This window comes from Mus musculus, chromosome 1, assembly GCF_000001635.26.
Source record: "Mus musculus strain C57BL/6J chromosome 1, GRCm38.p6 C57BL/6J".
NCBI lineage: Eukaryota > Metazoa > Chordata > Mammalia > Rodentia > Muridae > Mus > Mus musculus.
In genome coordinates this window covers 193,103,791-193,131,443 of record NC_000067.6, presented here as the reverse complement: position 1 = coordinate 193,131,443, position 27,653 = coordinate 193,103,791, and the positions used below count along the sequence as shown (strand labels likewise).

General features: G+C 46.3%; 1 protein-coding gene across 7 annotated transcripts; it reads left to right on the top strand.

Moving 5' to 3' along the window:
• Window positions 1-1,160: 1,160 nt before the first annotated feature.
• On the top strand, window positions 1,161-27,045 carry Utp25 (UTP25 small subunit processome component). Of its 7 annotated transcripts, none has more exons than XR_001783764.2 (12): window positions 1,161-1,400; window positions 1,914-1,953; window positions 2,898-3,177; window positions 7,636-7,806; window positions 9,350-9,438; window positions 10,724-11,134; window positions 13,032-13,251; window positions 13,741-13,943; window positions 16,423-16,605; window positions 16,727-16,839; window positions 17,557-17,687; window positions 23,658-24,174. XR_001783764.2 is itself a non-coding variant. In NM_145415.2 (12 exons), the coding sequence occupies exons 1-12, from the start codon at window positions 1,294-1,296 to the stop codon at window positions 23,899-23,901; spliced, it is 2,307 nt and encodes a 768-aa protein (NP_663390.2). In that variant the 5' UTR covers window positions 1,193-1,293; the 3' UTR covers window positions 23,902-27,041. The 7 variants fall into 7 exon arrangements, 5 of the variants coding, with proteins under 5 accessions (NP_663390.2, NP_001355748.1, XP_006497313.1 ...); NR_151719.1 differs by having other exon boundaries at window positions 1,174-1,400; window positions 17,464-17,687; window positions 23,658-27,045; NM_145415.2 differs by having other exon boundaries at window positions 1,193-1,400; window positions 17,442-17,687; window positions 23,658-27,041.
• The last annotated feature ends 608 nt before the right edge of the window (window positions 27,046-27,653 follow it).

The following is a 27,653-nucleotide window of genomic DNA, read 5'->3' as shown; positions in this document are numbered from 1 at the left end:
TCTTCCACAGAAAGATGTTTCGATGTCTCCAGTTGTGCTTTGAGTCTAAGCTGGAGCTAGTACTTTGTTTACATTGAACCTCGGTTAGTTTTGAAGGGAAGTATGTCTTTGTGTGGTGTCAAACAGCCTCACCTATTGCTGTGTGTCCTTGAAATACAGGCCTCAGCTATTTTTGTTCGTTCCTTTGTTTATTTAGAGAAGTTGGGTCTTGTTTTATTTTCCCTGGGTAACATCAAATTCACAGAGATCTGCCAGCCTCTGCTTCCCAAGAGCTGGGATTTAAGGCGTGTGCCACCATGCCCGGCTCAATTTTATTTTTTAAGTAAAGGTCTCTAACACTTCATTCTCTTGCCTCGGCCTCCCGGGGACTGAGATCACAGGTGTGAGTCACCACTAGTTTATTTGCTGTGTGGGTTTGTTTTGCTCAGTGTTAAAGATCAAACCCCAGGATTTGAAAAGTACCTTGGCTAAGCACCCTACATATGAGCGAGCAACGCCCCTGGCCCGTTTAGGCTATTACTCACACTCAGGCTAATACACATCAACTTTAAATGTACAGTTTCACTCGTTTGGGTGATAACACATACAAGATCCTACTTTATCTTGTGTGTTTCTGCTTTTGTTAAAGAAGCAATGTCAGGAGAGGATCACCTCACATACTCCCAGAGACTAATGAATGATCTTTCTTGCTAAGCATCGGTGTCTGCATCTTTCTCAACAGACTGACTCGCTAGATCCGTCTGGACAGTGTGCCGTTAAGTGGGGTGTGCGGGCACCCTTAAGCGATGGTCCTTATTCTTCTGAGTAGCATTCAACCATTTCTGCTAGCATACATTGACATATCAAAGCGAACCACGCGGTTGTGGATTTCGCTTAGTGCTTGAAAACCAGTGCAAGGTCCTGGGTTCAGTTCTTAGCTCCTGGGAGAGGGACAAAGGACCACCAACCTCGTCCTCCTCAATTTTGGAGAAAAAAAAAAAAAAAAAAAAGGTAAAAGATAAGCACAAAGCAAGCCACTCCATCCCGGAAAGACAGCCAGTCCCTGCAGCCCTAGGAGCTGGTGTTCCGATCACGCATGCGTAGACACGCCTATGTGCTAGAGGCGCTCCGGCAGGGGGCAGTATAGCGACCAGAGGGTGTAACGCCTGTCGTACTCTCTGGGCGTAAAGCAGCTTTGCTTTACGGCTCCCGCCTCCGCCGTAAAGCCAGCGTGCCCACGTGCGACAGCGACAACTTGCCACTGGGAACCTTGTGTTTTGTTTGTTTGTTTGTGGCGAGCTTGACGTTTCCGCTATGGGCAAACGCCGGAACCGGGGCCGCAGCCAGATGCTCAGCACCATGACCAAGAAGCAGAAGAAGCACCTCCGCGACTTCGGCGAGGAGCACCCCTTCTACGACAGGTCGGGGTGCGCGGGCCGCCGGGAGGGCTGGTTCCGGCCGAGTTGAGCCGGGTCCGGTCGGTGCAGGACGGGAACCCCGCTGCGGAGGTGCGCTCTGCACCGGGACCTGCTGAGACCGCGGGCCGTGCTGCCTGTCATCCGAGCACGCGCGGGCTCAGGCGCGAAATCGCAGCTTAGCCCAGCCAGGGCCGCGTAAGGGTCTCCAAAAACAGGACGGGAGGTCGGGAGATAAAGTTGGCCCTGAGAGGTGAACCCCGGTGTGCCGTTAAAAGCCAGTTTCTGACTTATCCTTTCTTAAGAGATGTCATTGAGCTCTCTTGTCTGTTACCCTTTTGTCTGCTGATCATCTCTGCCCTTGTGCATGCAGAATTTCATTTTTTACACTGACTGGATATTATCCTGTATTGGACATTTTTTTTTTTTTTGGTATTCATTTAAAGCAGAATCATTATGCCTTTTCGTGATTGTTACGAACTAGCAGCTAAAGTTTAATGTTATCTATTTCTATTTTAGGGTTTCCAAGAAGGAAGCCAAGCCGCAGATTTGTCAGCTGGTAATGCTTTTTTTCTTTATAGTAGTTGGAATTGGGTTGTTACCTTTAAGATTGGGTGTAAACGTAAAGTTTGGTTTGCATCCCCGTGTTTCTCTGTTTTGGGTGTGAGCTGTGATTTTAGTAATGCTACCCAATTGGTTGTAAGTGATGGAGACAGCTGTAGAAATTACCATGTGATGAGAGAGGCTATGGTTGGAAACTACCCCATGACACTGTCTTAAGTTCTGTGGAAGGGGTTCATCAGAGTGCTGGCTCCTTGTGCATGAAAGGCTTCACACAGTATAAAATGGACAAGGGGCCCGGAGACTCAGACAGTGACACTTGCTTGTAATTCTCCTCTTACATCATGCAACATGAAACCTGATGTCTGAGATGTAAGTTAAAACTCATAACCTGAAATTTTGTTTGAAAAGTCAGTTTTCTTTCCACGTGCAGCTGATGTCAATTAGAACCATAGCTTGGTTAACTGTTTTATTTAAGTTTCATGCCCGGCTTGGTTCAAGAGATGAGACTGTAATATTTGCTGAAAAGCTCATAGGGATTTTTGTTTTGTCTGTGAGTTAATGTATATTCATTATACAAAGTAGCGGGTTTCCTAAGGACTTTTCCAGTCAAAATTATCTGATCGTATTCATTTCCTTCCTTTGACTGTTTGTCTTCCATCTCTGCTCATCCCTTTCCTCTTCCCAAATTCTTGTCCTTTTGATTTCATGACTTCTAATTTCTTTTAAATCTAGTTTCCTTGTGCAAGAGAAAATATTACTTGTCTTTAGTCTGACTTATTTTTACTTCCTTATCACCCATTCTATCCATCCCCTTGCATGTGATATAATTTCCTTCTTTGTGGTTGAGGAAATTCCACTAATATGTATTTCTCACATTTTCTTTCTTATTTTTATTTTGACAACAATATATATATATATTAATTTCTCATTTTTCTTTAGCCAGAGAGTTCAGATTCTTCACATTCTGAAAGTGAATCAGAGAGTGAACAAGAGCACGTTTCAGGGTACCACAGACTGCTTGCTACATTAAAGAATGTTTCTGAGGAAGAGGAAGAGGAGGAGGAGGAGGAGGAGGAGGAGGAGGAGGAGGAAGAGGAAGAGGAAGATGACAGTGCTGTAGGTGATGCAGAAATGAATGAGGAAGCTGGCAGTGAGGATGGCAGTGTGGGAGAAGCTGCTGTCTCGGAGGCTGCTGAGGAGGCTGCTGAGACACAGGAACGTAAGTGCCTGGGGCCGGCCTGTCCTCTTCATTCTGTGTTGTGTGGGCTGAGTGAGAGCATGTGGTTCCAAGGCAGAGATTCAGCCTTGTTGGGTTGGGTTAGCTTTTGAGACTCTGATGGGAACACAGGACCCTCTCATCAGGAAAATGCTGTTGGCTTACTCTTTGGGGGACTTGTAACCTCCCGTAAGACCGCTTGGCGTATCAGGGGGACATTATGTGGTCACTGTGACAGCTCAGTTCACTGAAGAGGTTGTTCCGCTTCAGTAAGAGACCAGGTTTGATGGGAGGTAGACATAAAAATACAAACTTTCATGTTGTAGATTTGTTTATATGAAGCAGCTGGAGAGGAGATGAGGCTGCTCTCACTGGGTCCTTAAGGTGACTCTGAGAGGTACTGGGACTGAGAGCCCAGAGAGACTCTGTCTTAGGGCTCAGATGCACCGCTAAGTGATCTTCTGTGCCTGGGAATCACATCCAGGGTCTTGTGTATGTCAGACTGAGCTCGTCTTTTGAGTTACGGTCTTACTGTGTAGACCAGGCTGGCCTTCCGCTTACGATCCGACTTCTGCCCTGGAATACAGGTGTATACCTGTGAAGGAAGGCTTTCCGCCTGTCCCCAGATCTCAAATGACGACTCTGAGACTTAGTTATGAACAAGTGCCTAGACCATAAGCTTGGGCTTGTTCTCCGACAAGCTCATAACTATATGCCCCTCTAGTCTATAACATGCGAGCCACGTGGCTGGTTAGTTACTCCTCAGAGTCCGCTGGTGGAATCACCCTCACCTGAGTAGCTCCCAGAGTTCTTCTCTCTCTACAGAACTCTTACTTCCCGCCTTTTTTACTAGGCCATCATTTTTTTACTGACAAGTGATGCTTCCATACTGTACATAAGAGAATCTTTCTACACACCCCCATGCCTGGCTTTTTTTTTTTTTTTTTTAAATCAGCCTCATTAGAATATGTTTATATGCAAACAGAAGGCAGCCTGGGCTGACCAGGTGGTTCACTGGGTAAAACCTCCTGCTGTAAAAGGTGACAGCTTGAGTTAGAGTTCCGGAACCCACGTAAAGGTGGAAGGCAAGAACCAGATCCGGGTAGGAAAAACTAACTAATAACGAAGTGTACCTAATTTCTATATGCAGTTTGAGCTTTGACAAACATGTACCTTCCATGACCTACAGAGATGCCTATCCTTTTGCTGGCACTGAACTGACTCTGGTCGCTGTAGACTGGCTGTGCCCATTATAGAAATCTGGAAACATGGTTAAACACACAGCCTTTTTGAGACAGGCTCTTACTCTGTAAACCCAGCCTTGAGTTCACTGTGTGGCCCACAGTCATGACCATCCTCCTGCTCCATCCGCCTTCTACCTCCCACCTCTCAGTGCTGGGATTGCAGGTGTGTAGTGCAATGTCTGGCTTGTGTCTATTTTACCTTTGTGCTATTGTTCTTAATAGTTTGCTTTTAATTGCTGGATATATGTGGGTGACTTCTATATCTCACTATCTCAGTCCTGTTATTCTTACAGTCACTTCCTTTTTTGAGAGAGTATCACTATCCCTAACTGGTGGCCTGGCATTTGCTGTATAGGCCAGGCTGGCCTCAAACTCACTTCCCGAGTACTGGGATTTAAGGTGTGCACTACCATTCCTCATTCCTCCTAACATGGTCTCCATATTCCCTCCATTCCTCTGTGATGCTGGGCCTCATACATGCCAGCTACACACTTTCCCACTAAGTTACATCCCAGGCCTTTATTCATTTAGTCATTCTTTCTTTTCTTTCTTTTTCTTTTCTTTTTTTTTGGACAGGGTTTCTCTGTATACCCTTAGCTGTCCTGAAACTCACTCTGTAGACCAGGCTGCCCCCAAACTCAGAAATCCGCCTGCCTCTGCCTCCCAAGTGTTGGGATTAAAGGCATGTGCCACCACTGCCAGGCTTTCTTTTCTTTCCTTTCTTTCCTTTCTTCCTTTCTTCCTTTCTTCCTTTCTTCCTTTCTTCCTTCCTTTCTTTCTTTCTTTCTTTCTTTCTTTCTTTCTCTTTCTCTCTTTCTCTCTTTTCTCTCTTTTCTCTCTTTTCTCTCTTTCTCCCTTTTTTGATTCTAGCTAGGGCCTTGAGCATGATAGGCAAATAAATTTTTTTTAAAGATTTATTTTATATATATGAGTACACTGTAGCTGTCTTCAATTATACCAGAAGAGGGCATCAGTTGGTTATGAACCACCATGCTGGGAATTGAACTCGGCCTCTGGAAGAGCAGTCACAACCGCTGAGTCATCTCTTCAGCCCAGCAAATACTTTTTTTTGTTGTTTGCTGTTTTAAATCTTAACCTGCCCACCACCCCCCCACTCCCCACCTCACCCCCACCCCCCACCCCCCCAAAAAAAGAGCGGGGCATGGTGGCGCATGCCTTTAATCCCAGCACTCAGGAGTCAGAGGCAGGTGGATTTCTGAGTTAGAGGCCAGCCTGGTCTACAAAGTGAGTTCCAGGTCAGCCAGGGCTATACAGAGAAACCCTGTCTTGAAAAACCAAACCAAACCAAAATAAAACAAAACAAAAAAAATCTTAGACCAGCCATGTAGTGGTTTTCCTAGTTAGCTTTACTGGGCTAAAAATCCTTTGCCTTGCTGGGCACAGTGGCACACTTTTAATTTCAGCACATGGAAGGCAGAGGCAGAAGGATGTCTGTGAATTCAAGGCCAGCCTGGTCTCCATAGTAAGTTTTAGAACATTCAGAGTTACATAGTAAGACTCTGTCTTGAAAAACAAAAACAAATAAGCAAAAACTTACGTTGCTATAATTTTTAAATGTTTGGAGGTTCTTAGTGCTGGTTTTCTTTGCATTTAAATTTTTAGAGGAAAATGGTTTTGTTTATTGCATGTTTTAATTATAAACATTTGTCTTATTTACCTCAGAAATGTGAGAAGGGTCATTAGGATATAGCACAGTGGTTGAAATGTGTGCCTAGGATAAACACAGCCCCGAGTTTATCCCCAGCGCTACATAAAACCAGCTGTGGTGGTATGTGCCTCTAATTCTATCACTTGGTGAAGGTAGAAGCAGGAGGACCTAGTCTTGCAGTACTGGACATTGGACTTAGTGCCTCCTACCTATGCTTTGCTACTGAGTTCTGTCCTTAGACTGGACCTTTTTCTCTGTAACGTAACTCTGGATTCACATTAGTTTCTTGGATGTATAACACACACTATTGAATAATCCTTTGACAGACATTTCAGTTGTTCCATGTTATTTCTTATCATAATTCAGGCTGCTCTCAACATCTTTCATTTATATCTTGGTGTAGTATTTTAGAGTAAGTTCTAGAACTGGGTATTTTAGAATTCTCCACGGTAACTTCTAATTATGATAGAAATCTATTTTAAGGAATTGGCTCATGTGATTACCCAGTGGGCTGCAGTCTTCAAGTCTAAAGGTGATCAGGCAGGAGCCCCCAGAGGAGCCACTATTATAGCTAGAGCTCACAGGTAGTTGCTGGAAGTCTTCCCCTTAGGCTAGAACTGCCTCCTGTGTGTTTACAACAAGCCTCCTACAATGGGAGGAGCCACCCCATGAGGAAGGCCAGGAGATAGCTCAGTGGGTAGTGTCTGCCTAGCATGCACAGCCCTGAGTTCCCTCCGCAGCTCCTAGCATACAGGAGCTAGAGATGGGAGATCAGAAGTTCAAGGTCATCCTGAGCTAATAGTGAGTCAGCTAAGACACTAAGCCAGAGAAGACCCTGACTCAAAAGATCAAATAGTCACTTGACTTCCTGCCTGGAATCCACCATTTGGAGCTTTTTTTTTTTTTTTTTCTTTTTTTGGTTTTTCGAGACAGGGTTTCTCTGTATTGCCCTGGCTGTCCTGGGACTCAGAAATCCACCTGCCTCTGCCTCCCAAGTGCTGGGATTAAAGGCGTGTGCCACCACGCCCGGCTGGAGCATAAATTTAATCTACTAATATCCCGAGTAAAGTTGAATCATGCTCTAGGCCTGAAGCCCAGCTTAGTTACTGAGTTTACTTCATCACTCAGGTCTGCAATCAGACTCAATTCTGAACAGTCACATCACTGCATTACCTAAGCACTGTTAAGAATAATGGCGTATACCTTTAATCCCAGGACTCAGGAGGCAGAGGTAGGCTGATCTCCTTAAGTTTGAGGCCAGCTTGATCTACAAAGGGAATTCTAGGACAGCCAGGGCTACGCAGAGAAACTGCCTCAATGAATGAATGAATGAATGAATGAATGAATGAATGAAAGCAGTGAGCACCAGTGTTTGGTTTTGTCAACATTTAATTATGTGTAAATTACTTTATTTTTGTAACAGTTTCACTCTGTAGGCTTAGCTGTTTGGAAATTGCTATGTTAACCAGGATGGTCTGAAACTCCCCTCCTCTTTCCCCAGCTCTACCATACCCCATAAATTTCACAAAATGATTTTCATTGTTTCAGATATGTCTCTAGCTGACAACTCAAAAGAAAAAGATGGTGAAGAGCCACCTGGTGTATCACAGAAATCCTCAGAGGAGTTCACAGATGTGAAACACGAGTCACTGTTCAGCCTGGAAACTAATTTTCTAGAAGAGGATAGCGGGGGCAGTTGTTCCCAGAGGCCATCCCAAGGTGAGAGTGGCTCCTGCTGCCCCAACCCTCTAGTGCGATAGGGCTGTGCACTGATTGTGTTAGGCTCGACTGACAGCGCAGTAGAAACAGCTGGTGGTGGTCACATAGGGGGCTGGAGGAGGCGCTTCTCACGTGTTTGTGCTTTTCAATAGTTAGTGTGGAGAGGAGGCTGCAGGGTGAAGTGGGGAGGCAGTCCCAGGCCTCAAGTCTCTAGACTTGGAGTCTGAGCAAGGCTTTGCCCTCCTAACAGGGAGAAGAGAAGGGAGAGAGTGTTCTTCCCCCCTCTGCCAGCCTTCTTCATTGGAGCAGTACCTTTTCAAGTTTGTGAGGCCCAGGGGTGGCCAGTCTGAGTGTTCTTATTACTAAGAGGAGCCCCAAAGCCACCCCCCCCCCCACCCTCCATGGTCACCATGCCTGTGATCAAATGGCAGCCAGCTGGACATGAGTTTCTGTAATATCAGTTTGTGCCGGTGGGAAGGCCAAGCGGGTGTCAGTCTTTTCTGCCTCTCCCAGTTTTCTGCAGCTGCACTTTAGCGTGGGTGAAGCCGAGTCCTTATGTGGCCTAGTTAGATCTGCTGGCTTTTAGTGGGAGGAGAAGTAGAGGTAGAATTTGTGGAATCTTAGCAGAAACCACATCCTAACTGTGAACCGTGACAGTGTGGGAGCCTGGACAAAAGCAGGAAGCCAGCTGGCTTTTCTGAAGCCTCTGCACGTGGGCTGTGCAGATGGGTTGGCCTAGGTGTCCCCGATGGTGTTGCTTTTGTAGTCTTGGGCATTTTCTGCAGGTTCATGTCATTTGGATCCTTGAGCAAGTTACCTACTTCACTTTGCTGCTACTCAGTGAGAGAGCACAGAGGGGGGCCCGGGGATCACCCGAGTGCAGCAGACTACATGGGCATCACAGAGCTGAGGGTCATGTGCATGCAAGGGGTAGCATTTGTGTCATCTCTAGTTCAGGTGAATACTGAGAATTATTAGTGTGTCTTGCTGTGCAGAGTGCATGGAGCCTGCGCTCGGGAATCTTGCCATCTACCAGATAAGACAGGAACACGTGCTGGCTTGTTTGGATGTACGACACGTGGTAGGGGCTAAAAGAGCTGTGACTGTCCACAGAGAACCGGCTCTAGCCTTTCCCTGTGGAGCGCTTTCTGTGAAGGAATAGCACTGCACAGCTGAATGTGAAGAGAGGACTTTTGGTGCCAAGGAAAGTCTCATAAGCAGAATTTAGGGCCATGCTCAGAAGTCACTGAAGAGGTGGGTTTAGGTGCAGTGGTCAGAGCCTGAACTTTGGGCTGAGATGTCATGTGATGAGTGTGTGCTTCCAGTGCTCAGCTCCTCACATGAGGGTGAGATGCTGGAGGATGGGGACCAGTGCTGGACTGAAGGGTGGGGAGTCAACACTGGGAAGATCAGCAGGTCAGTCTCCACAGAGACCAGAGATGGACTTGTCACTTTCCAGGTGACTAGAGATGAGCCTGCCACTCTGAGGAGACTAGAAAGCCCCACCATTGCTCACTGTGCTGATCACTGTGTTCTGAATTAGATCCGTTTCAACAACATGTCAACAAAGAACTGAAAGAGAAGGAAATTCAAGCTGCTGCTTCCAGCCCTCCAGCTACCCAGCAACTGAAAGTACGTACTACTGCTCGGTTCCCGGGCATAGGAGAGAGCCCCACAGAAATGGCTGTCTTTGGCTTACTGTACTGGCACATTGTTAATTGTTCACAGTGAGTTTCACTTTGACAGACATTGAGCTTGTGTCAGTCCTTTTGCCCCAGACTCCCAGGTATTAGGATCTGGGTGTTCATTTGAAGTAATTGCAGATATATGTTTGGGTGTAAGAAGTCAGTCAGAGGGGCTGGTGAGATGGCTCGGTGGGTTAGAGCACCCGACTGCTCTTCCGAAGGTCCAGAGTTCAAATCAGAGATGTCCCTTGTACCTTATGCCAGTTTTGCCCTTGGTACCAAGTAGCAGATTACAGCACAGTATCGAGACTAGAGAATGGACAAAGATGCCATTTGTTGCTGCATGCTAGGCTAAGTACTCTGTCCCCATGGCATTGCATCTAGACTCATATATTCTGTACAGGGTTGTCTTCTTATACAGTCCCGTTCCTACCAGCACAGTCAGGTTGTGGGACTCTACAGCACTGTGTGGCCCCACTAGCAGGGCCTCACTAGGTAGTCCTGGCTGGCCTCAAAATCACAAGAGATCTGCCTGCCTCTTCCTCCCACACTGACATTAAAGGTGTGTGGCACCATCCCTGGCTCTGTCGTTCCTTTTCACCATCCCCACTTTCACACTCCTCATTCCTAGCCCCATAACTCCTGAGCTCCTTTCTGTTTCTGGGAGCTTGTCAGTTCACTGCTGAGTAAGTGGAGTCACCAGGGTGGGACCTCTGAGGTGAGCTGCTTCATTGAGCCTAGTTCTCTGGAGAGTCGCCAGGCTGCTCAGCTTCTGTGCCTCATTTCCTTTACTGCCAAAGTTACTCTAATTCTAGATTGGCAATTTTTTTACAATGAAAATTTTCTAAACATTCACTTCACAAAGTAGTATCCCTTGAGTCCTGCTGGGTACGTCTCTGAGAGAGAAAGCAGTGGGGAGAGAGGAAGGGAGAAGATGGATCAATTCCAAGACAGACATACCCTTGTGACGGATCACGTTGCTGACGTTATTTGAACAATTCTAAAGTAATTTTGACTCTCCTGAGACGTGTTCCTTGGAACAGTGAGGGAAACACTAGAGACAGCTCTCAGGTATGAAGTCAGGCTCCAAGCTGCCCACTGCTTGTGTAACTGTTGTCTGGACCCTCTTGCCTGTGTGAGAGAAGGGGATGATCTGTGAGTCATCAGTTACTCTGAATGTCGTGTGTTGTTACTCATGTCTTACTTAGCTCTCTTGATCTGTTTGCCCATAGTGGCCAGTCCTGGGACATCTTGTCTTTTCATCAAAGTTCCAGAAGACGGAAACATTTAAACCTCCAAAGGATATTGACCTAAAGTTACTTCATCTTCAGAAGCCTCTAGAATCCACCTGGGCAAAAACCAATAGCCAATTTCTATCTGGACCTCAAAAATCAAATAGCTCCTTTACCCCGCTCCAGAAAGAGCTGTTCTTAATTATGAATTCTTACCGGGACCTGTTCTACCCTGAGAGGACTGCCCTGAAGAATGGAGAAGAAGTCCGCCATGTATACTGCCTGCATGCCATAAACCATGTCCTCAAAGCCAATGCTCAGGTGCTGGCTAACAACAGTAGGCGCCGGAGCCAGAAACTTGGGGTGGGTGAAGATGATGACTTCAGGGACCAAGGGCTCACCAGGCCTAAGGTGAGTGGCAGCAGGAGAGCTTTGCTGTCGAGAAGGCCATGAGGCACTGCTGAGTCGTGAGTGTGTTGACAGCCGACTAGTTAGTGAATCCTCGGTGAGCAGTTGAGTGAGCCAGGCAGTGCAGGGCAGTGAAAGGGGCTTCAGATGCTCTCAGGGCTGAACCCCAAGCACACATAAGCACCTCAATGCTGATGATCTCTTCCTGGTGACTTGGCTCACTAGAACCCAGTGAAGTTTTCTATCCGGTCCCTATATCTATATGCAGTAACTTCTATGAACTCAGATTCCTAGAAGGCCCTGCTAAAGTGAACAGAGAAAAGAGTAGCAGAGGGGGGCTAGAATCAGGCTTTCCACCAAGTCACATATACAGAAACCTTCAAACCAGAGATCTCTGTTTTGTTGTAAGCTTCCTGCTGCTTAAAGTAAAGGTTGTATTTACTTGTGCGTTCTAGTGTGACCTCTGGCACATTTGAAGTTCTAGTAGGAAAGGAGATGGATTTAATTCTGTGCACATTTTTCATGATGCTGAGGACCAGGCCTTGTTCTCACACTTGCCTCACCTGTCTCTGCAGAAGGTCATGTTTTCAGACTTCTGTTGAATTCAACAGGATTCAGGGGTGGCTGTGAATATTAATGTGGCTCTTACACTTTGATAGCTGGGGTGACAAAGTGTGGACACTTACTTAGTGTCACCACCAGGACAGCCATCCAGCCTCTTAAATTGGGGTCTGGCATCCAGGGCAGTTACTTACTTCTTTGACCAGCTGATTGCATTTCTAGTCGGCTACCTCAAATGCGTGTGTATAACATTTGAGACTGTCTATCTCTGTGTGTACTCTAGATGAGAGTCAGGTTTATGATTGGAATCTAATGGTTGGGCTAGGGTCACGCCAGTGAGTCTGTTATTTGCACAAGAATAATGGGTAGTTAGAAATTAGCTCTTTATTAGCCATCTTCTGATTTTCTGTTCAGCAGAAACTTTATACATGTATTTTTCGATTTATAATTCTATTGTATGAGTGTTTTGCCAGCATGTATGTATATGCACCACAGGCATGCCTTGTACCTATGGGAGTCAGATCCCACGGGACTGGAGGTAGGATGACTGTGAATGATGGGAGCCAAATTCTGGTCCTTTCCAGAAGCAATAAGTGCTCTAAAACCCTGACTCATCTTTTATGAACCATCTTTAAGCATTTTAATGAGGCTTGAGAAATTGAGTCCTGATTTTCCAGTTCAGAAATTTGTCATCACTGGATTAAAAAACTATTCTAGAGAATATACTTAAAATAATAATAATAATAATAATAATAATGGTTAATCCTTTTCTGTATTTTTTTCTTACTGCCTTTTTTTTTATTGGTGTGACAAAACATCATGACTAAGGCAACATATAAAAGAAAGCATTTAATTGGACTTACTATCTCAGAGGAGCAGAGTCTGAGGGTAAAAGAGAGATGGTGGCAGGCAGGAACACTGAAAGCTCACGTCTTGAACCACAAGTAAGCCTGAAAGGCACAAGCAGCATGTCGGAAGTCTTCTGAGCCCACCCTCCGTCAGACACAAGTCTGTACCTCCTAACCCTTCCCAAACAGCTCCCAGCTGGGGACCACGCGTTCAAATGTATACGCCTATAGGAGCGAGTCTCCTTCAAACCACTACACTGTGTATTTGTCAAAGACCTTAATATATTTCTGTCCTTGAGCTTCCACGGCTACTATGGGCATTCCTTATACTGAAAGATATTTCCAGATTTTGCTTGAGAAATGTCTCCCATAGAGCCCTGGGGCTAAAAGTTTATAGGATGGGTTGGTGTGAATTCAGGAACTTGGCTGTTGATACTGAGCCAGGTATTTTGTCCAGATACTTACCTCTGTCCTGCCATTGCCTCCCACAGGTACTTATAGTGGTGCCCTTCCGGGAAGCTGCCCTTCGGGTGGTCCAGCTCTTCATCAGCCTCCTTGAAGGGGACAGCAAGAAGAAAATCATTGTAAGCAATAAAAAGCGGTTTCAGGGGGAGTATGGATCTGATCCTGAGGAGAGACCTCCCAACCTGAAGAGGCCTGAGGATTATGAAGCTGTGTTCGTGGGCAATATTGATGACCACTTCAGGATTGGTAATGGCTCCTGTCAGGGTGGAGATCCTTGAGAAAGCTGGAGGGGCCCCTGGTTCAGTCTCATCAGAGTTGTGTGACTTTGAAGCCTCCTGCCTTGATTAATGGGTGGAGACTCACGCCCATGTAGAAGGGACTTGTGGAAATGGTTTGGTACACATTAGGCAATCTCTGGGTTTCTCAGAGAGTTGGAGGAGGCTGTGGGTAAGGCTGGGTCTCCATCCTTCTGTAGAGTGCCCACCCAATCTTGGCACGCACCCAGCTTTCATGTCTCTGCTTGCCTCTTTCAGCCACCTTTCCCTATATGTTTAAGTTCTTGGGAAAGTGTTCATTGCTTATATTGGGCCTATTTACAAACATATACTGAGCATGGGTAAGAACCTGGGGATTAGGAGCTGCAAGTTTGTATGTTGAAGAGAGTCCAGCCCAGGATACAGCACTGGTGACAAGCACTGATGGCTGGCAAGGGAGTTGACAAATGCTGTTTTTCAGGAGTGGCAATACTTCAGAGGAGCATCCGTCTCTACGCCCCGTTTTACTCCTCCGACATCCTCATTGCCTCCCCCCTGGGCTTGAGGACCATCATTGGTGGTGAAGGAGAGAAGAAGAGAGATTTTGACTTCCTGTCTTCCGTTGAGCTGCTCATCATTGACCAGGCTGACATTTACCTGATGCAGAACTGGGAACATGTCTTGGTAATGCTGGGTTTTCCTCTGGAGGAACAGTGCCCTTGCTCAGTACATGTTGGATGGTTTAAGTCTAAAATAGCTTTTGTGGCACATATCTAATCAAGCCAGCCTGCTGAGAGCACAGCTGTGTCTCAGGGATGGCCCACCCCTTGATTTGGAAGTAGAAAGTTTGTGAAAGTCTCTGTTCCTCTTCTACCAACAGGGCAGTCAATTGTTAAACTACCAGAGAGGGGAGGGGACATTCTTCACTGTTTTCAAATTTTCCCAAAAGAGTTCTCCCCCTTCAAAGGTCTCTTTCTAGTAAGGACAGTTAGGTGGGTGGATGGAAATCCTCAACACGAACATGGTTCTCAGTCAAGATGGGAAAAGATGGCATAAAGTGTCCTTTTGGAAAGGGCAAGGGCTTGCTATGTAGCCCAGGCTGTCCTTAAACCTATTTTCCTGTTAGGCATGTGGAATGGAGTGCTGGTTTTATAGATATGCACCTGTACCCAGCTGCATAATATTTCTTGTTGGTTGGGGAGTTTTTGGTTTGCTTGTTTGTTTGTTATTTTCGAAACAGGGTTTCTCTGTGCAGCCCTGGCTGTCCTGGAACTCACTCTGTAAACCAGGTTGGCTTTGAACTCAGAAATCTGCCTGCCTCTGCCTCCCAAGTGCTGGGATTAAAGGTGTGCGCCCCACCGCCTGGAGGGTTTTTTGTTTTTAGATTTTTTTTTCAAGATTTATTTATTTTATGTATATGAGTACACTGTAGCTGTATAAATTGTTGTGAGCCTTCATGTGGTTGTTGGGAATTAAATTTAGGACCTCTGCTTGCTCTGGTCTACCCTGCTCACTCCGGTCGGCCCTGCTTGCTGCGGTCAACTCCACTCACTCAGTCACTGCTTCCTCCTATCCAAAGGTTTATTTATTATACATTGTAGCTGTCTTCAGATGCACCAGAAGAGGGCATCAGATCTCATTATGGGTGGTTGTGAGCCACATGTGGTTGCTGGGATTTGAATTCAGGATCTTTGGAAGAGCAGTCAGTGCTCTTAACCACTGAGCCATCTCTCCAGCCTCTGTTTTTTTTAGAAATTTAGAAGTTTCATTTGCTAGTTTGTATGTCGTGTGTATGTGTGTGTGTTCCTGTTCCAGAAGGCATATGACCCCCTAGAAAGGAGCCACTTAGTATGGGTTCTAGAAATAGAGCATAGGCCCTCTGAAAGAACAACGGGCGCTCTCTCAGCCCTGACTAGCATTTCCTACGTGGACCATGTTTCCTGGGAAGTGTTTCTTCTCAAGCTCAAGTTTTGTAGACAGTGGAACTATTCTTATCTCAGACCTATGATTCTTCTAAGACAGATGATAGCTCACCTCTGCTTCCACCTAAAGACTTAAGAGTTTTACAGGAAGTTTGGGTACATCAACAACAGTTGATACTTACAAAGTGAAAATGAATCTGTAGCAGTTGTGACCCTTGGAGTGTGTCCTACAGTGTGTTAAAATGCAGCTGGAATGAATAAGGCAAGCCAGGTGTGGCAGCTCACACCTGTAAGCCTGAGGTGCGGGAAGTGGAGACGGATTACAGTAAGGTCATGGCCAGACTGGACTACAGGATTCCAGGCCAGTTTACACAGCAAGACCTTGTCCCAAGAAAGAAAACCCAGAAAAAGTCTGTTGATGGGTGATAGCATATTCTTTAATTTGAGGCAGAGCTAGTGGTACTGTTGTAGTTTTTTTGTTGTTTGCTATTCTGGGAATTGAACATAGGGTCTTGGGCATGGTGGGCAAAAGTCTGTCGCTAGACCATCCCTGTCACTGGTATTTTGAGATTCAGTCATTGAAGGGCAGAGGTTCTGCTTCCCATGTGGCTTCCCTTTTTGTCCAAGTCTGGGACAGCAGCCCCCAAAGTAACCAGTCTGCATTTCACGAGTCCCTTTTTTACATGAGCCATGTTTCTTTACACTGTGTATTTTGTTACTGTTTTTTCTCTGTTAATGTGTAAGGTGAGGGGTTTTCTGTGACCTCTCACGCCTGTGTGTCATATTTGCTGTGTTTTCCCAGTCTGTCCTCTCTCTCTTCCCTCCCACTGGTTCCTTCAGTAGTTCTTGTGGTCTTTGAGACAGTGTCACTCTGCACCCTAAGCTGGTCTCAAGCTCACTATATAGCCCATCCTGGCCTCACATCCTCCAGACTGCTGGAGTTCCAGAGTGCCCCACTATGCCTAGTTCTGAAAATTCCTTGTAAAGGAATTCCAGTAGCCTGTGTTCTTCGGAAGGGCCTGGGGATGACCAGTTTGTCTTACTAGAGTGTCCAGCTGACCTTGAGCAGGTCACCATCTGAGCCTTACTTTTCTCCTGTCATTTGGGAGACGCTAACACATACCTCATGGGGTACGGGGATGATGGGTTATAATGTTTACGGGTGCTCTGTAGTCAGTCACTAATGTGCTGGTGTTTATGGGTGCTCTGCAGTCACTAATGTGCTGGTATTTTGCACCAAGCATTTGATGAACCACATGAACCTGCTGCCCTTGGACTCACACGGGGTGGACTTCTCGAGAGTCCGAATGTGGAGCCTCAATAACTGGTCCAAGTACTACCGACAGACACTGCTCTTTGGTGCCCTGCAGGATGCCCAGATCAACTCTGTGTTCAACAAGCACTGCATCAATGCTCAAGGCCAGGTGAGTCCTGTGTCCTCGGATTGTCCTGAAGCGTAGACTAGGTTGGGTCATGAAGTGCCAGAGTTAATGGCATGTGATCAACAAAGGTTGCCTGCCTCCTGAAGTTCTTACCTCCTGGCAGGTGGCTGTGAGGAATGTCCCCATGACGGGCTCCATCAGTCATGTGTTGGTGCAGCTCCCTCACGTCTTCCAGAGAATGGAAGCACAAGACCTATCTTCAGTGATCGATGCCAGGTAACGCTACCCACACCCACAGAGCCTCATCTAGAGATCTGGTTTGGGATGCGTATTTAACACTGGACTCTGAGTGATTACTGATTATCAATTTAGGTCCCCAAACTGAACTCAGCCAGGCCCTTGACAGAGAAGGAATCAAGCCAGGTAGAAACTGGGGCTTGGTCTTCATATTACAGCTAGAAGCAAGGTTGGGACACGGCAAAATCACACCATTGCTGCTGTGGCCTATGGAATAATCCATACCATTTGACCTAATTATAAGCCCTTCAGAGAAGAGCAGATTGTCTGGTTCCCCACATGTGCCTTCTGTGGGCATATGTCTTAGACAGGCAAGGCTTATTTGCCGCTGAGTGAATGAGGGGCTGGTGTGAACTACATTAGTTCTCTGGCATACATGGAACCTGATCTGCCTTTACACTTAACTGTTAGGACTTCATTTCCTACGTGTTTATCAGTTTTATCCTCAGAGGGTCTTTGAAAAGAAGCTGTCTTTGGCCTCAAGGCATCTCTTGGGCTATGCCTTGCTGACCCACACTGTTGGTGCCCTACTGTGAGTTCAGCTGTAGATGTTAACCTTGTCCTTGGCCTTTCCTAATCAGGTTTCACTTTTTCATAAACAAGATTTTGCCTCAGTACCGGGATGCTGTCATGTCTCACACACTCATCTATGTCCCCTCCTACTTTGACTTTGTGCGTCTCCGAAATTACTTCAAGAAAGAAGAGCTGAACTTCACACACATCTGCGAGTATACGCAGAAGTCTGGGATCTCCAGGGCTCGACACTTCTTTCTGCAAGGAGAGAAGCAGTTTCTGCTCCTCACAGAACGCTTCCATTTCTACAAAAGGTAAGACAGTCTAGGCTCCACCCACTGAAGGACCTGGGCAGGCTCTGTGGGGCTGTACATGCGTCCCTTGCTTCTGCTCTGTGGAAAGCCACAGGGGTTGTATTGTGGGTTAGTGGGTGGGTGGTTCGTTGGTTGGGCATTGCTGGGAAGGTTAGAAACCAAAGCTTGAGCCCTGTGTGGTCTGGAATGCAGCTGTGGTCCCAACACCTCACAGAAGCCAGTGAACGATTGAAGAGCAGAACAGGATCAGCACAGGAGAGCTTGGGGAGGTGGAGGCTGAGTATTGGCTGCATCCCTGAGGAAGCATATCCAGGTGGCTGTCTTCCCCTGGAAAGTTCTGTCTTACCCCTTGATAACAGTAGTGGAAAAATCTCAAGGGACTCGGGGTTGAATACATTTTAGTTTTTCAATGGGTGCTTAGATTTACTGCTAGGTCATTAACAGAACATCTTGTTTACTTTTTGCTATTGCTTTTTAAATCCTAATTTGCTTGTTAGTTAATAATAGCTTCCTGAACCTGCTAGATGGCGATGGCCTGAGCTCAGTTCCCAAGACCCACATGGTAGAAGGAGAGAACTAACTCCAGTTTTCCAGATAGTTGAACTTTATGTGCCCCAAGTCCCTATCAGATGTCCTGCAGCCAGATGCAAACCTCTCTAATGATGTACTACAGATAAAGAAATTGAGTCCAAATCCCTCTTTCCAGTTTCTTATGGTGGGATTTTGACTTTCCTGTTTTTATTTGGTTGTTTTTATTTCATTTTGTTGAGACACGGACTTATTTAATCCAAGAAAATCTCAAACTATTTATTTAGCCAAGGCTGGCCTTAAACTGATCCTCCTGCTTCTGCCTCCTGGTTGCTGAGATTACAGACACACACCTCCACATTTGGCTGATATTTCTGCCTTATTAAATTGCCATAATATATACCAACAAAGATCAGCCAGGCACACAAAGCCCTCCAAGCTCTGAGGGACATTGAGCCATGCACCATGACCATGTGGCCCTTTTCGTTTATGCTGGTATCAGAGTGGTGTTTCCCAAATGTGTGTGTTTTCCTGGATGATGAGGGAGGAATCCTAGCAGCCTGCCTGGGCTCAGCAGATTAGGCATGGCAACCTTTAAAATATTTTAGTGTTACACAAAGATGTAGCATTACGTGTAATAAATTGCTGAAAAATAATTAGGTTTGTTTCTGGCTTCATTCTTGGCAACCAGGGCTGCTTGTCCAGGGAGCTCATGCTTGCCTGCTGCTGCTTCATTGTATCAGACAGTTGTTTCCATTTACAGTGGAGTTTCACTTACTGAAGGTCTTGGCTTTCTATCATTCTAGCAAATGGAAGCACGCTGTCTGCATGGCTGGAGATTTTGTGATTGTAGCCATTTCAAGTTTTTAAACTGAGCCAGGCACTGCTTTCAAGTGTCACAGCAGCTTTTCAAGGAGAGGGCATGTGTGAAAGGAGCCTTCTGGAGTCGGAACAGTCCCTGTGCAGCACTGTGCACATTCCGGCCAAGTCTGAAGCACGGTGTAAAGGCAAGTCTCAGCCCGTGCCGCAGGCTTGCCAGGCTCACCGGTGTTTCTCAGGGTAAAGATGGGCTACAGCACAGCAGTGCACACGTCTCTGCCGTGCTTAGTGACCTCAGGGTTTCTGAGTGTCAAAACATTACCAAGGAGGGGATGGAGAGGTGGTTCAGTGGTTAAGAGCACTGGCCGCTCCTCCAGAGGTCCTGAGTTCAATTTCTAGCACCCACCTGGCAGCTCACAGCCCAGTGCCTTCTGCTAGTCTACATGCATACATGCAGACAATGAACTTGAGCATATAAAACTCACCTTTAATCACAGGACTCAGGGAGGCAGAGGCAGTCGAATCTCTGAGTTTGAAGCTAGCCTGGTCTACAGAGTGGGTTGCAGAACAGCCAGGGCTATACAGAGAAACCTTGTCCCTAAACAAAACAAAACAAACAGGCAAGTTACCAAGGACATGATGAACATTTTGGTCTGTAATTTCTTTGGATCCAGTTTTGTATTTAACCAGAAAAGTGGAAACACCAAAAGGCATATGCTAGAGATGGAACCCAGAGCCTGGCATGTGCTGGGCAGGCTCTTCCACTGATCTCAGCCTGGCATTAGAGAGTGTGTATGTGTTATTAGACAGGGTCTTAGGGTTCTGTGACTCCATGTCTAGATTCTTCATGTCTCAGACATGTCTTCAGACAGAGCTGAAAAAGACAGAAAAGCAAAAGTAATGATAGATTTGTTACAAGTGCTGGTGAAGGAAGAGAATTCCAGAGTGGAGCAGGCAGCAGCAAGGTCCAAGTGGAGAGGGTCTGCACCCCAGGGATGGAATGCAGTGAGCCCTTCGAGGACACATAAAGGCCTTCACTTTATTTGTGCCCAACACACTCTAAAACTGGCCTTTTCTCCTTACTAGTGTGTGTTACAGGATTGAGGTGCCTTAGGTTGCTGGGCTGGCTCTGTTTGTTACAGTAGTGTCCAACAGGATGGTGGGCAGGCTTGAGAATGAAAGCAGAAGAATAAAGGCGTCTTAGAGCTGGCTGCATGTTTGCTCATGACTTCTCTTCCAGGATGCCTCATTGTACTCTTGCTGCCTGCCCATTGCTGCAGTGGTGCAGATTCTAAGCTTTGGACAGGTTGTAAACTCGACGTAGGCTGCTGAGCATTCAGCATGGCTGCTGGGGTGGGGCTGGTCCTTCCTGCATTTGTGTGAGTCCAGATTCTAGAAGTGATGGACACTAGGTAGGTCTGGTAGTGCTCTCATTGTAAAAGAGTTTCTGATGAGTTAGTATATATTCTATATAGTATTTGCAGTGTATAACCGTTTGATTGTTTAGTTATGAAAGAGACCTCATTTCCTTTTGGTGAGCATATAGTTTTCTTTGTTTTTCAGTTTTTGTAGTTATGGGGTACCCTTCATATCTGTGGGTTCTGTATTCTCAGATTTAACCAACCATATATTGAAAGAGGATGCGTATCAGTACTGAAATGCAGACTTTTGTCTTGTCATTGTTCCCTAAACAATACAGTTTTTAAAAACTTTATTTCATGTGCATGAGTGTGCATATGTGTATCCCTGCTGCCACTAGAGAGCCTCAGAATCCCTAAAATGAGAGTCGTGGACAGTTGTGAATGCCATTTGAGTGCTGGGAACCAAACTTGGGTCCTCTGGAAGAGCAGTGAGTGCTCTTAGCCATAATTTAATAACTCTTCATGTAGCACTGACACTGTGTTAAGCAAGTATCAGGTTCTATATAAATGCTGCCTATGACAGAACTGAGCATCTGTGGTCTTAGGCACATTAGAGGGATGCTGAAACCAGTTTGTCCTGTGTGCACAGTTCTGTAAGCACATCCATATGCATGTATTCTGATGATATACCAACCTACTTGTTGCTTTACAGTGGATTTTGAAAGGAAAACTTATCATAAAGGCTGCCTATAGCTAAAAGTATATACATACTTTAACCTTGCCCTTTTGCATCTTTTCCATAGCCCCCACCCCTCCAATCAAGGGCTGGTATGCAGGAGGCTTTGAGTAACTCAGACACACACACACACAGTGACAGGGTCATTTTCTTGCTTTTCTGTGTTCCTTGTGGTTTCAGTTGCGCACACTCTGAGGCGACTGGTCCATATGGTCATATGCACCTGGTCTGATCACCAGTAGTGTGGGTGACTGTTTCAGTCTTGTCTGGATTTGCTAGTTGCCATAGCGACCTTCCACCTACCACAGGATTCAAACAAATTCCTGTAGCAGTTAGAAGGCTTAGCTTGGTGTCTGAGGTGCTGATGTATTTTCTGGGTGCACTGGTCTCTCAGGACAGAGTATGTAGGTTCAATGTGAATATTGCATCATTTCTGAGCACCAGCAGTCACGCTAAAGTGGGACTTGGTAGGTTTTTGGTGGTGGCGGTAATTTTTTGTGGGGTTGTTTGGTTTAGTATTTAAGGCAGGAGCCCATGTAGCACAGGCTGGCTTCAAGCTCTCTCTGTAACTGAGAATGTTCTTCTGATCCTCCGACTTCATCTCCCATGTGCTGACATCACAGGCGAGCATCACCATACATGGCTGGCTGTTCGTCTTACTCTCCTGTTAGGGCACTGTCCTTCGGGTCACTATAGATTCTTCAGTGTTGGAACGGGGGCTGGAAAAGATGGTTCATTGGGTATAAGAGCATGGGATTTGATTCCCAGCACCCACATGATGGCCACACCCACCTGTAATTTCAGTTCTAGCTGATCCAGCCTCCTCTTCTGACTTCTATAGGCTCCACACACACACACACACACACACAGTACATATATGTACACTCTCTCACACATATACACACATATTTTTTAAAGCAAATTATATCATGGCAGGTCTCCAGAGAGACCAGGATGAGTTGTGAGATAAAGGAAAGATGTCATCTGTAAATGAGGTAAAGTTCCCATTGTAAGTGTACCACCGTAGAATGTGTACCAGACATTCTAACAGGAAGTTCAGAGCCTTGTCAGCAAGTCTGTTGCTGGGTCCCAGAGGGACCTTTGACCTTGCCTCCAGCTGTTCAGTGAGTATCTGCACTCTGCACCTGAATCCCACAATGCTGAAGGGAATGGGGTGGGAATTTGTGAGCTGCTGAAACTAACTGCTCTGTCCTGATGCTGAATGGAGCCTCAGGCAGGATTTTATAAGGTAATGAGAAAGGACCAGCAGGTGCTCTTGGCATGGGTGCTGTTTATTTTATGTCCTGGCTCTGACCTCATCTCTGTTGATGACCTCATGCCTGATGATGAAGGGAACATTAAATTGTTCAGTGCATCATTTTTTTCTGGCAGAATTTTTTTTTTTAATCTTTATTTGGCACACACACACAGGTGTCAATCAGAAGCCGACTTTATGCATCAGTTCTCTTGGTTTGTAGACTCCAGGGATTGAACTCAGGATGGAGCTCGGGCTACCAGGCTCAGTGGACAGTCCCTCCCCCGAGGAGCTATCGATCCTCCTCTGAGCTTTTGTAGTTCTGGTCTGCTGCCTTCCCTTTCCTTCAGCCCATGCAGAATGCCAGGTGGTTACATACAGCTGTAACTCCCACCATTCTGGCAGGCTAAGGTGGATTATTGTGAGTCCTTGTTACCCTTGGTTTCATAATGAGTTTAAGGCCAGCTATGTACTAAGACCTTGTCTCTAAAGAAATATAGGACTGGTGAGATAGCCCAACCAGTAAAGGCATCTGCGTCTCCTGTGGTGAAAACAAGACAACTAACTGACTCCCATGGTGTGTAGGCCTGCATGTACACATACACACACACACACACACACACAGAGAGAGAGAGAGAGAGAGAGAGAGAGAGGGAGAGAGAGAGAAATATTTGTTTTAAAAGAATCAGATGTTGTAGCTCACAAGAGAGCGAGAGAGAGAGAGAGAGAGAGAGAAATATTTGTTTTTAAAGAATCAGATGTTGTAGCTCACCTGGTTGAGGCCAGCCTGGTTTACACTACAAATTCCAGGCCAACCAGGGCTCTGTCATGAGATTCTGCCCCCCCCCCCCAAAAAAAAAGAAATAATGATGATAAAGTAAATATCAAGTTTAAAAATTGGGTTGGGCATCATGCTGGTATCAATCTTTAATACCAGCACTCAAGAGGAGGTAGAGGCAGATGGTTTCCTGTGAGTTTTGAGGCCAGCCTAATCTATTATCAAGTTCCAGGTCAGCATATTCTTCCAAAAAAAATTTTAAATAAATACAAATTTCTGTTATCATTATGGTAAACTCAGCATCAGTAATTCAGTTTCGTTGTCACAAGAATAAACCGTCTAATTCTGGGGTAACTTTCTGTCCGTGGTTTGTGCTCGTACCCTCACCCAGACATGTAGAGCCAAGTGTCTGTGAAGCCGCTGACATGTCGAGCCCTGTGCCTGTACATGTACAGCTCCTGCTGCTGCTTCATGCCCCCTTCCTCTCTCACAGGTACACAATAAAAGGCATCAGGAACCTGATATTCTATGAACTGCCAACGTACCCTCACTTCTACAGTGAGGTCTGTAACATGCTGAGAGCCACCAGCAGAGGAGAGGAGGCCACGTGGACGTGCACCGTGCTGTATTCCAAGTATGATGCCCAGAGGCTGGCGGCTGTGGTTGGTGTGGAGCGGGCGGCACAGATGCTGCAGTCTCCAAAGAATGTCCACCTCTTCGTCACCGGAGAAAAATGAGTGTGGAGGGGAACGGACTACATTGTTGGACCTCATAGACCTGATCTGTTCACTGCCCCAGGAACGGGCTCCAGGCAGTCTGCAGTCCTGTGTCACTGGAAAGTGCAGTGTGCAGTGCAGAGTGACCAGTGTGGGTCACCACAGCTGTCAGGGCCAAGAGCAGTCAGAGGCCTGCTACTCTCAGAAACTGACGCTTGTGCTTGCCACACTTTGTAAGCTATGACTTCTCCATTAAGATTTTACTTTTTTAATTTAATTTTTATTTTATGCGTATTGGTGCTTTGCCTGCGTTTATGTCTGTGTGAGAGTTTTGGATCCCCTAAAACGAGTTGCAAGCAGGTGTGAGTTATCATGTAAGTGCTGGGAATTGCGCCCAGGTACTCTGAAAGAGTAGTGTGCTAACCTATTGAGTCATCCATCGCACCAGCCCCTTGGCTTCAATTTTTACTTGGGGAAGATTCTCTGACTTGCCTGTCTATTTTTCTTAAAGCATTTGCTGTTATTGCCCATGGGCCTGGCTGAGAGCAGGAGGTGTCCCGGGCTATGTCCCAGTCTTGGCACTTTACTTTTCTAGCCAAACTTCCAAAAAAAAAAAAAAATGTACTCCAACCTAGAAGAGTACGTTTATTCACTATCATTTTAGATTCTTCCTAGTGTTTTAGTAGCTAAGACATACATTTACCAGTCATGTATAAAGCAGCATTTATTTCTACAGTTCAAGTAACACCATTTGGGACCCAAGGTTGATTCTGTCCTCAGCACCAAGTTGGTTTTTGAATTGTGTAACAGGTGAAAATGAAAAGAAAAATCAATACTTTTAAAATTAAGAAGCATTATTTTAAACTCTATTATAAAAACAACACTATTGCAAATAAGAACCATCACAGGTGACCCTCGCTTCAACTCAACAGAAGGCAGCTTCAGACGACAGGAAGGTGCAGGCCTGAGCCTCAGCTGCTGCAGAGTTGACTGCCAACCTCACGGGTGTTTGGCTTTGGTCTAGACAGTGAGAGGACACGGGCAGGACTGTAGGCTCCCATCACACGTGCAGTGCCCTCTACTCTGTCTTGACCTTGGCACTGAGGCCAGGAAGTCTGTCAGATGTTCCTTAGGTGGGGCTGTGACCTCACTGGGCCCCGTTAGGCCACTTGGCTTGCATTGCGTCGCTGTCTCCTGACCGACTGCCTGTCTGAGACAGGGTTTGACTAACTTCCACTCTAAAGTGAAAATTCAACTTCTACTTTATTCTCCTTAGTTTTTTTCTCTTTCTTCTTTTGTTCGTTTTGTTGTTGTTTTGTTTTTAAAGATAAGAGTGTTCACCACAGGCTGGCCTGGAACTCATGGCAGTCTCCCTGCTCTTGGAGTGCTGGAAACACGGGCTTGAAGCCACCATGCCTGGCCGTGCTTTATGTTTAATTTATACACATGGCTTCACCTTTTGTTAAGTGGGTTACAATACTGCCATCATTATTTTTTCAGGAACTAACCTACTCTCAGATGTGACAGTGGGATCACCGTCAGCTGGATCGCATGCACACTTTTACGTGTGAATAGTTGTATTTCCTGACCAGTCTCTAGCCCTGACTAGTGAGGACAGCTCTGTATTCCTGGTCCTGTCTTCAACCCGCCCTTCCATTTCTGACCTTGACCTTGAATTCTTAATCTTTTCCTACACCTCCCAAGAGCTATCGCATTTTACAAAATTAATTGATTAATCGTTTCACTTTACATCCTGACCGCAGTTTCCCCACCCTCGCCCTCTCCCCTACCTCCCGCATCCCCTCTCCCAACTTCTATGTTGGTAGTTCTCAGTATCTCCTTTGCAGCCCACAGTGTGTGGAGTGATCCCAGTCTTAGATAGGGAGGCACTTACCCAGAAAGTGAGACTTTCAGACTCTGCACAGTGGTCACAGCTACCCAGCTCTTTTCTTTTTGTGCAAAAGGCATTGACTCGAGACAGCTGTCACAGCTGGCTACACCATGTACAGTGTTCGATATAACAAGATAATCACAGCGCCTGAGGCAGAGGCTTCAGCCCTCTGCAGGCTTCCAAAGGGCTTATGATCGAGTGCAGGTGGCCTAGGCAAGATGGGGGGGCATCCTTACTCACACCTCAGAGGACTGGGGGGGGGGGCTCTAAAGCTTTTATTCCCTAATTGCACCCTTTGTGGGGGACAAGAAGATGCTGAGGGCAAGGGAGAGTCAGGGAAGTCTGGCTGCCTTTTGCTGGACCTTTCTGGAATCTCTTCAGACAGCCAGGTTTAGATTTGTTGAGCCTATGGTCTCCAGATGACAAAAGGCCTGGGGAAAGAAAGCAGGGGAAGTTCTCTACACCCGCCTGAAAAGCCATGATGTATAAAGTCTAGGTGGCTGTGAGGTCCCAGAGGCTTCCATAAAGAATGCTGTGGAAGCCATACTGTTCAGGGTGCATCCTCTATGATCTGAGGCCTTCAGCCTTCCTTCCCTTTCCCCCACCCTCTGACCCATTTCCTTGATGCCTTTGGTGTGTGTTTAGTGTAAGTGGCCCTGTACCTCTGACCACAGTGTTCTTATTCCTGTGGGGCTTGGGATCATGTAAGAGGACAGAGTTCAGCCTCAGAAGCAGGTGCTCAACTATCCTTGTACTCTGGAGTCAGGACCAGGCTCTGAATGCCAGCATTGTTCTACAGAGATCTGAACCTGGGCTGGTGGGCAGCTCAACCTGGCCGTCCCTTCACTACTGGAGAGAACATCCTGCTAGCCTGCTCTCCCTGAGGCCAACAGGTCAGGGGTGGCCTGACCAAGCCATCGTGATTGTCAGTCTTGGACCTCTGCATTGGGCTGTGGCCATTTGGGCACCATAGCCTCGGCTGGCATGTGGCGGGAAGGCAGGCTGCTCATTTCCAGTGAGCCTCTTTTTCTCCCAGGCAATTATTCTGACTTCCTTCAAGACTTTCTGAAGAGTTATGTGTTACTCAGTCTTTTTAAAGTGGAACCCATGCTCACTCAAAACCAAAACTAACTAACTAAATAAATAAGCCAGGCATGGTGCCTGGGGGCAGGAGGATCCTGACTAGAAAGCGATTGGTCTGCATAGTGAGATCTTGTCTCAAAAGCAACATAAATAAAGCCAACCAAAAAAAATAGTGCAAAACAAAACTGAAACACCTGGGGTGTGTGTGTGTGTGTGTGTGTGTGTGTGCGCGCGCGCGTGCATTCATGTGTGCTCATGCACATGTTGAGACAGGGTCTCATGGTCTAAACTGGTCTTCACAACTCTTAAGGATGACCTTGAACTCACAATCTCCCATCCCTCCCTCCCACTTAGTTTTCGGCAGTGGAAGAGAGAGAAATGTCAGTGTAAGTGGGAGGGATAGAAGCAATTGGGAGTTGGATGATGATAAAATTTTAGGACTGGAAAGAAAGCTCAGTGGTTGAGAACACGTCCCAGCACCCACATTGACCTAATCTGATGCCCTCGTCTGGCTTCTGGAAGCACGTGCACTCAAGGCATACATTCACACAAAATAAACCTTAAAAATCTTACACGCACATAGCTAATTCTAAGCCAGCCAAGGCCACTTAGCAAGACCCTGTCTCAAAAAAAACCTCAGAGGTGTGTGGGTGAGTGGAGTTTAAATAAGCGATGGAAGCACATCAAAGTGAGAAACTAGAACTCTGATCCAGAGGAGTCCTGGATTCTAAGCATCTGTCAAGGCCCTTTGGAGAGACAGTCTCTGAGGCCATGCCACAGTCCTCCCATCTCTTCAGCA

Coding starts and splice junctions, on each gene's coding strand:
- Utp25 (NM_145415.2), top strand. CDS start 1,294: ATGGGCAAACGCCGGAACCGGGGCCGCAGCCAGATGCTCAGCACCATG. Junction 1,954..2,897: donor AGCCGCAGATTTGTCAGCTG/GTAATGCTTTTT, acceptor ATTTTTCTTTAG/CCAGAGAGTTCAGATTCTTC. Junction 13,944..16,422: donor AGAACTGGGAACATGTCTTG/GTAATGCTGGGT, acceptor TTTTGCACCAAG/CATTTGATGAACCACATGAA.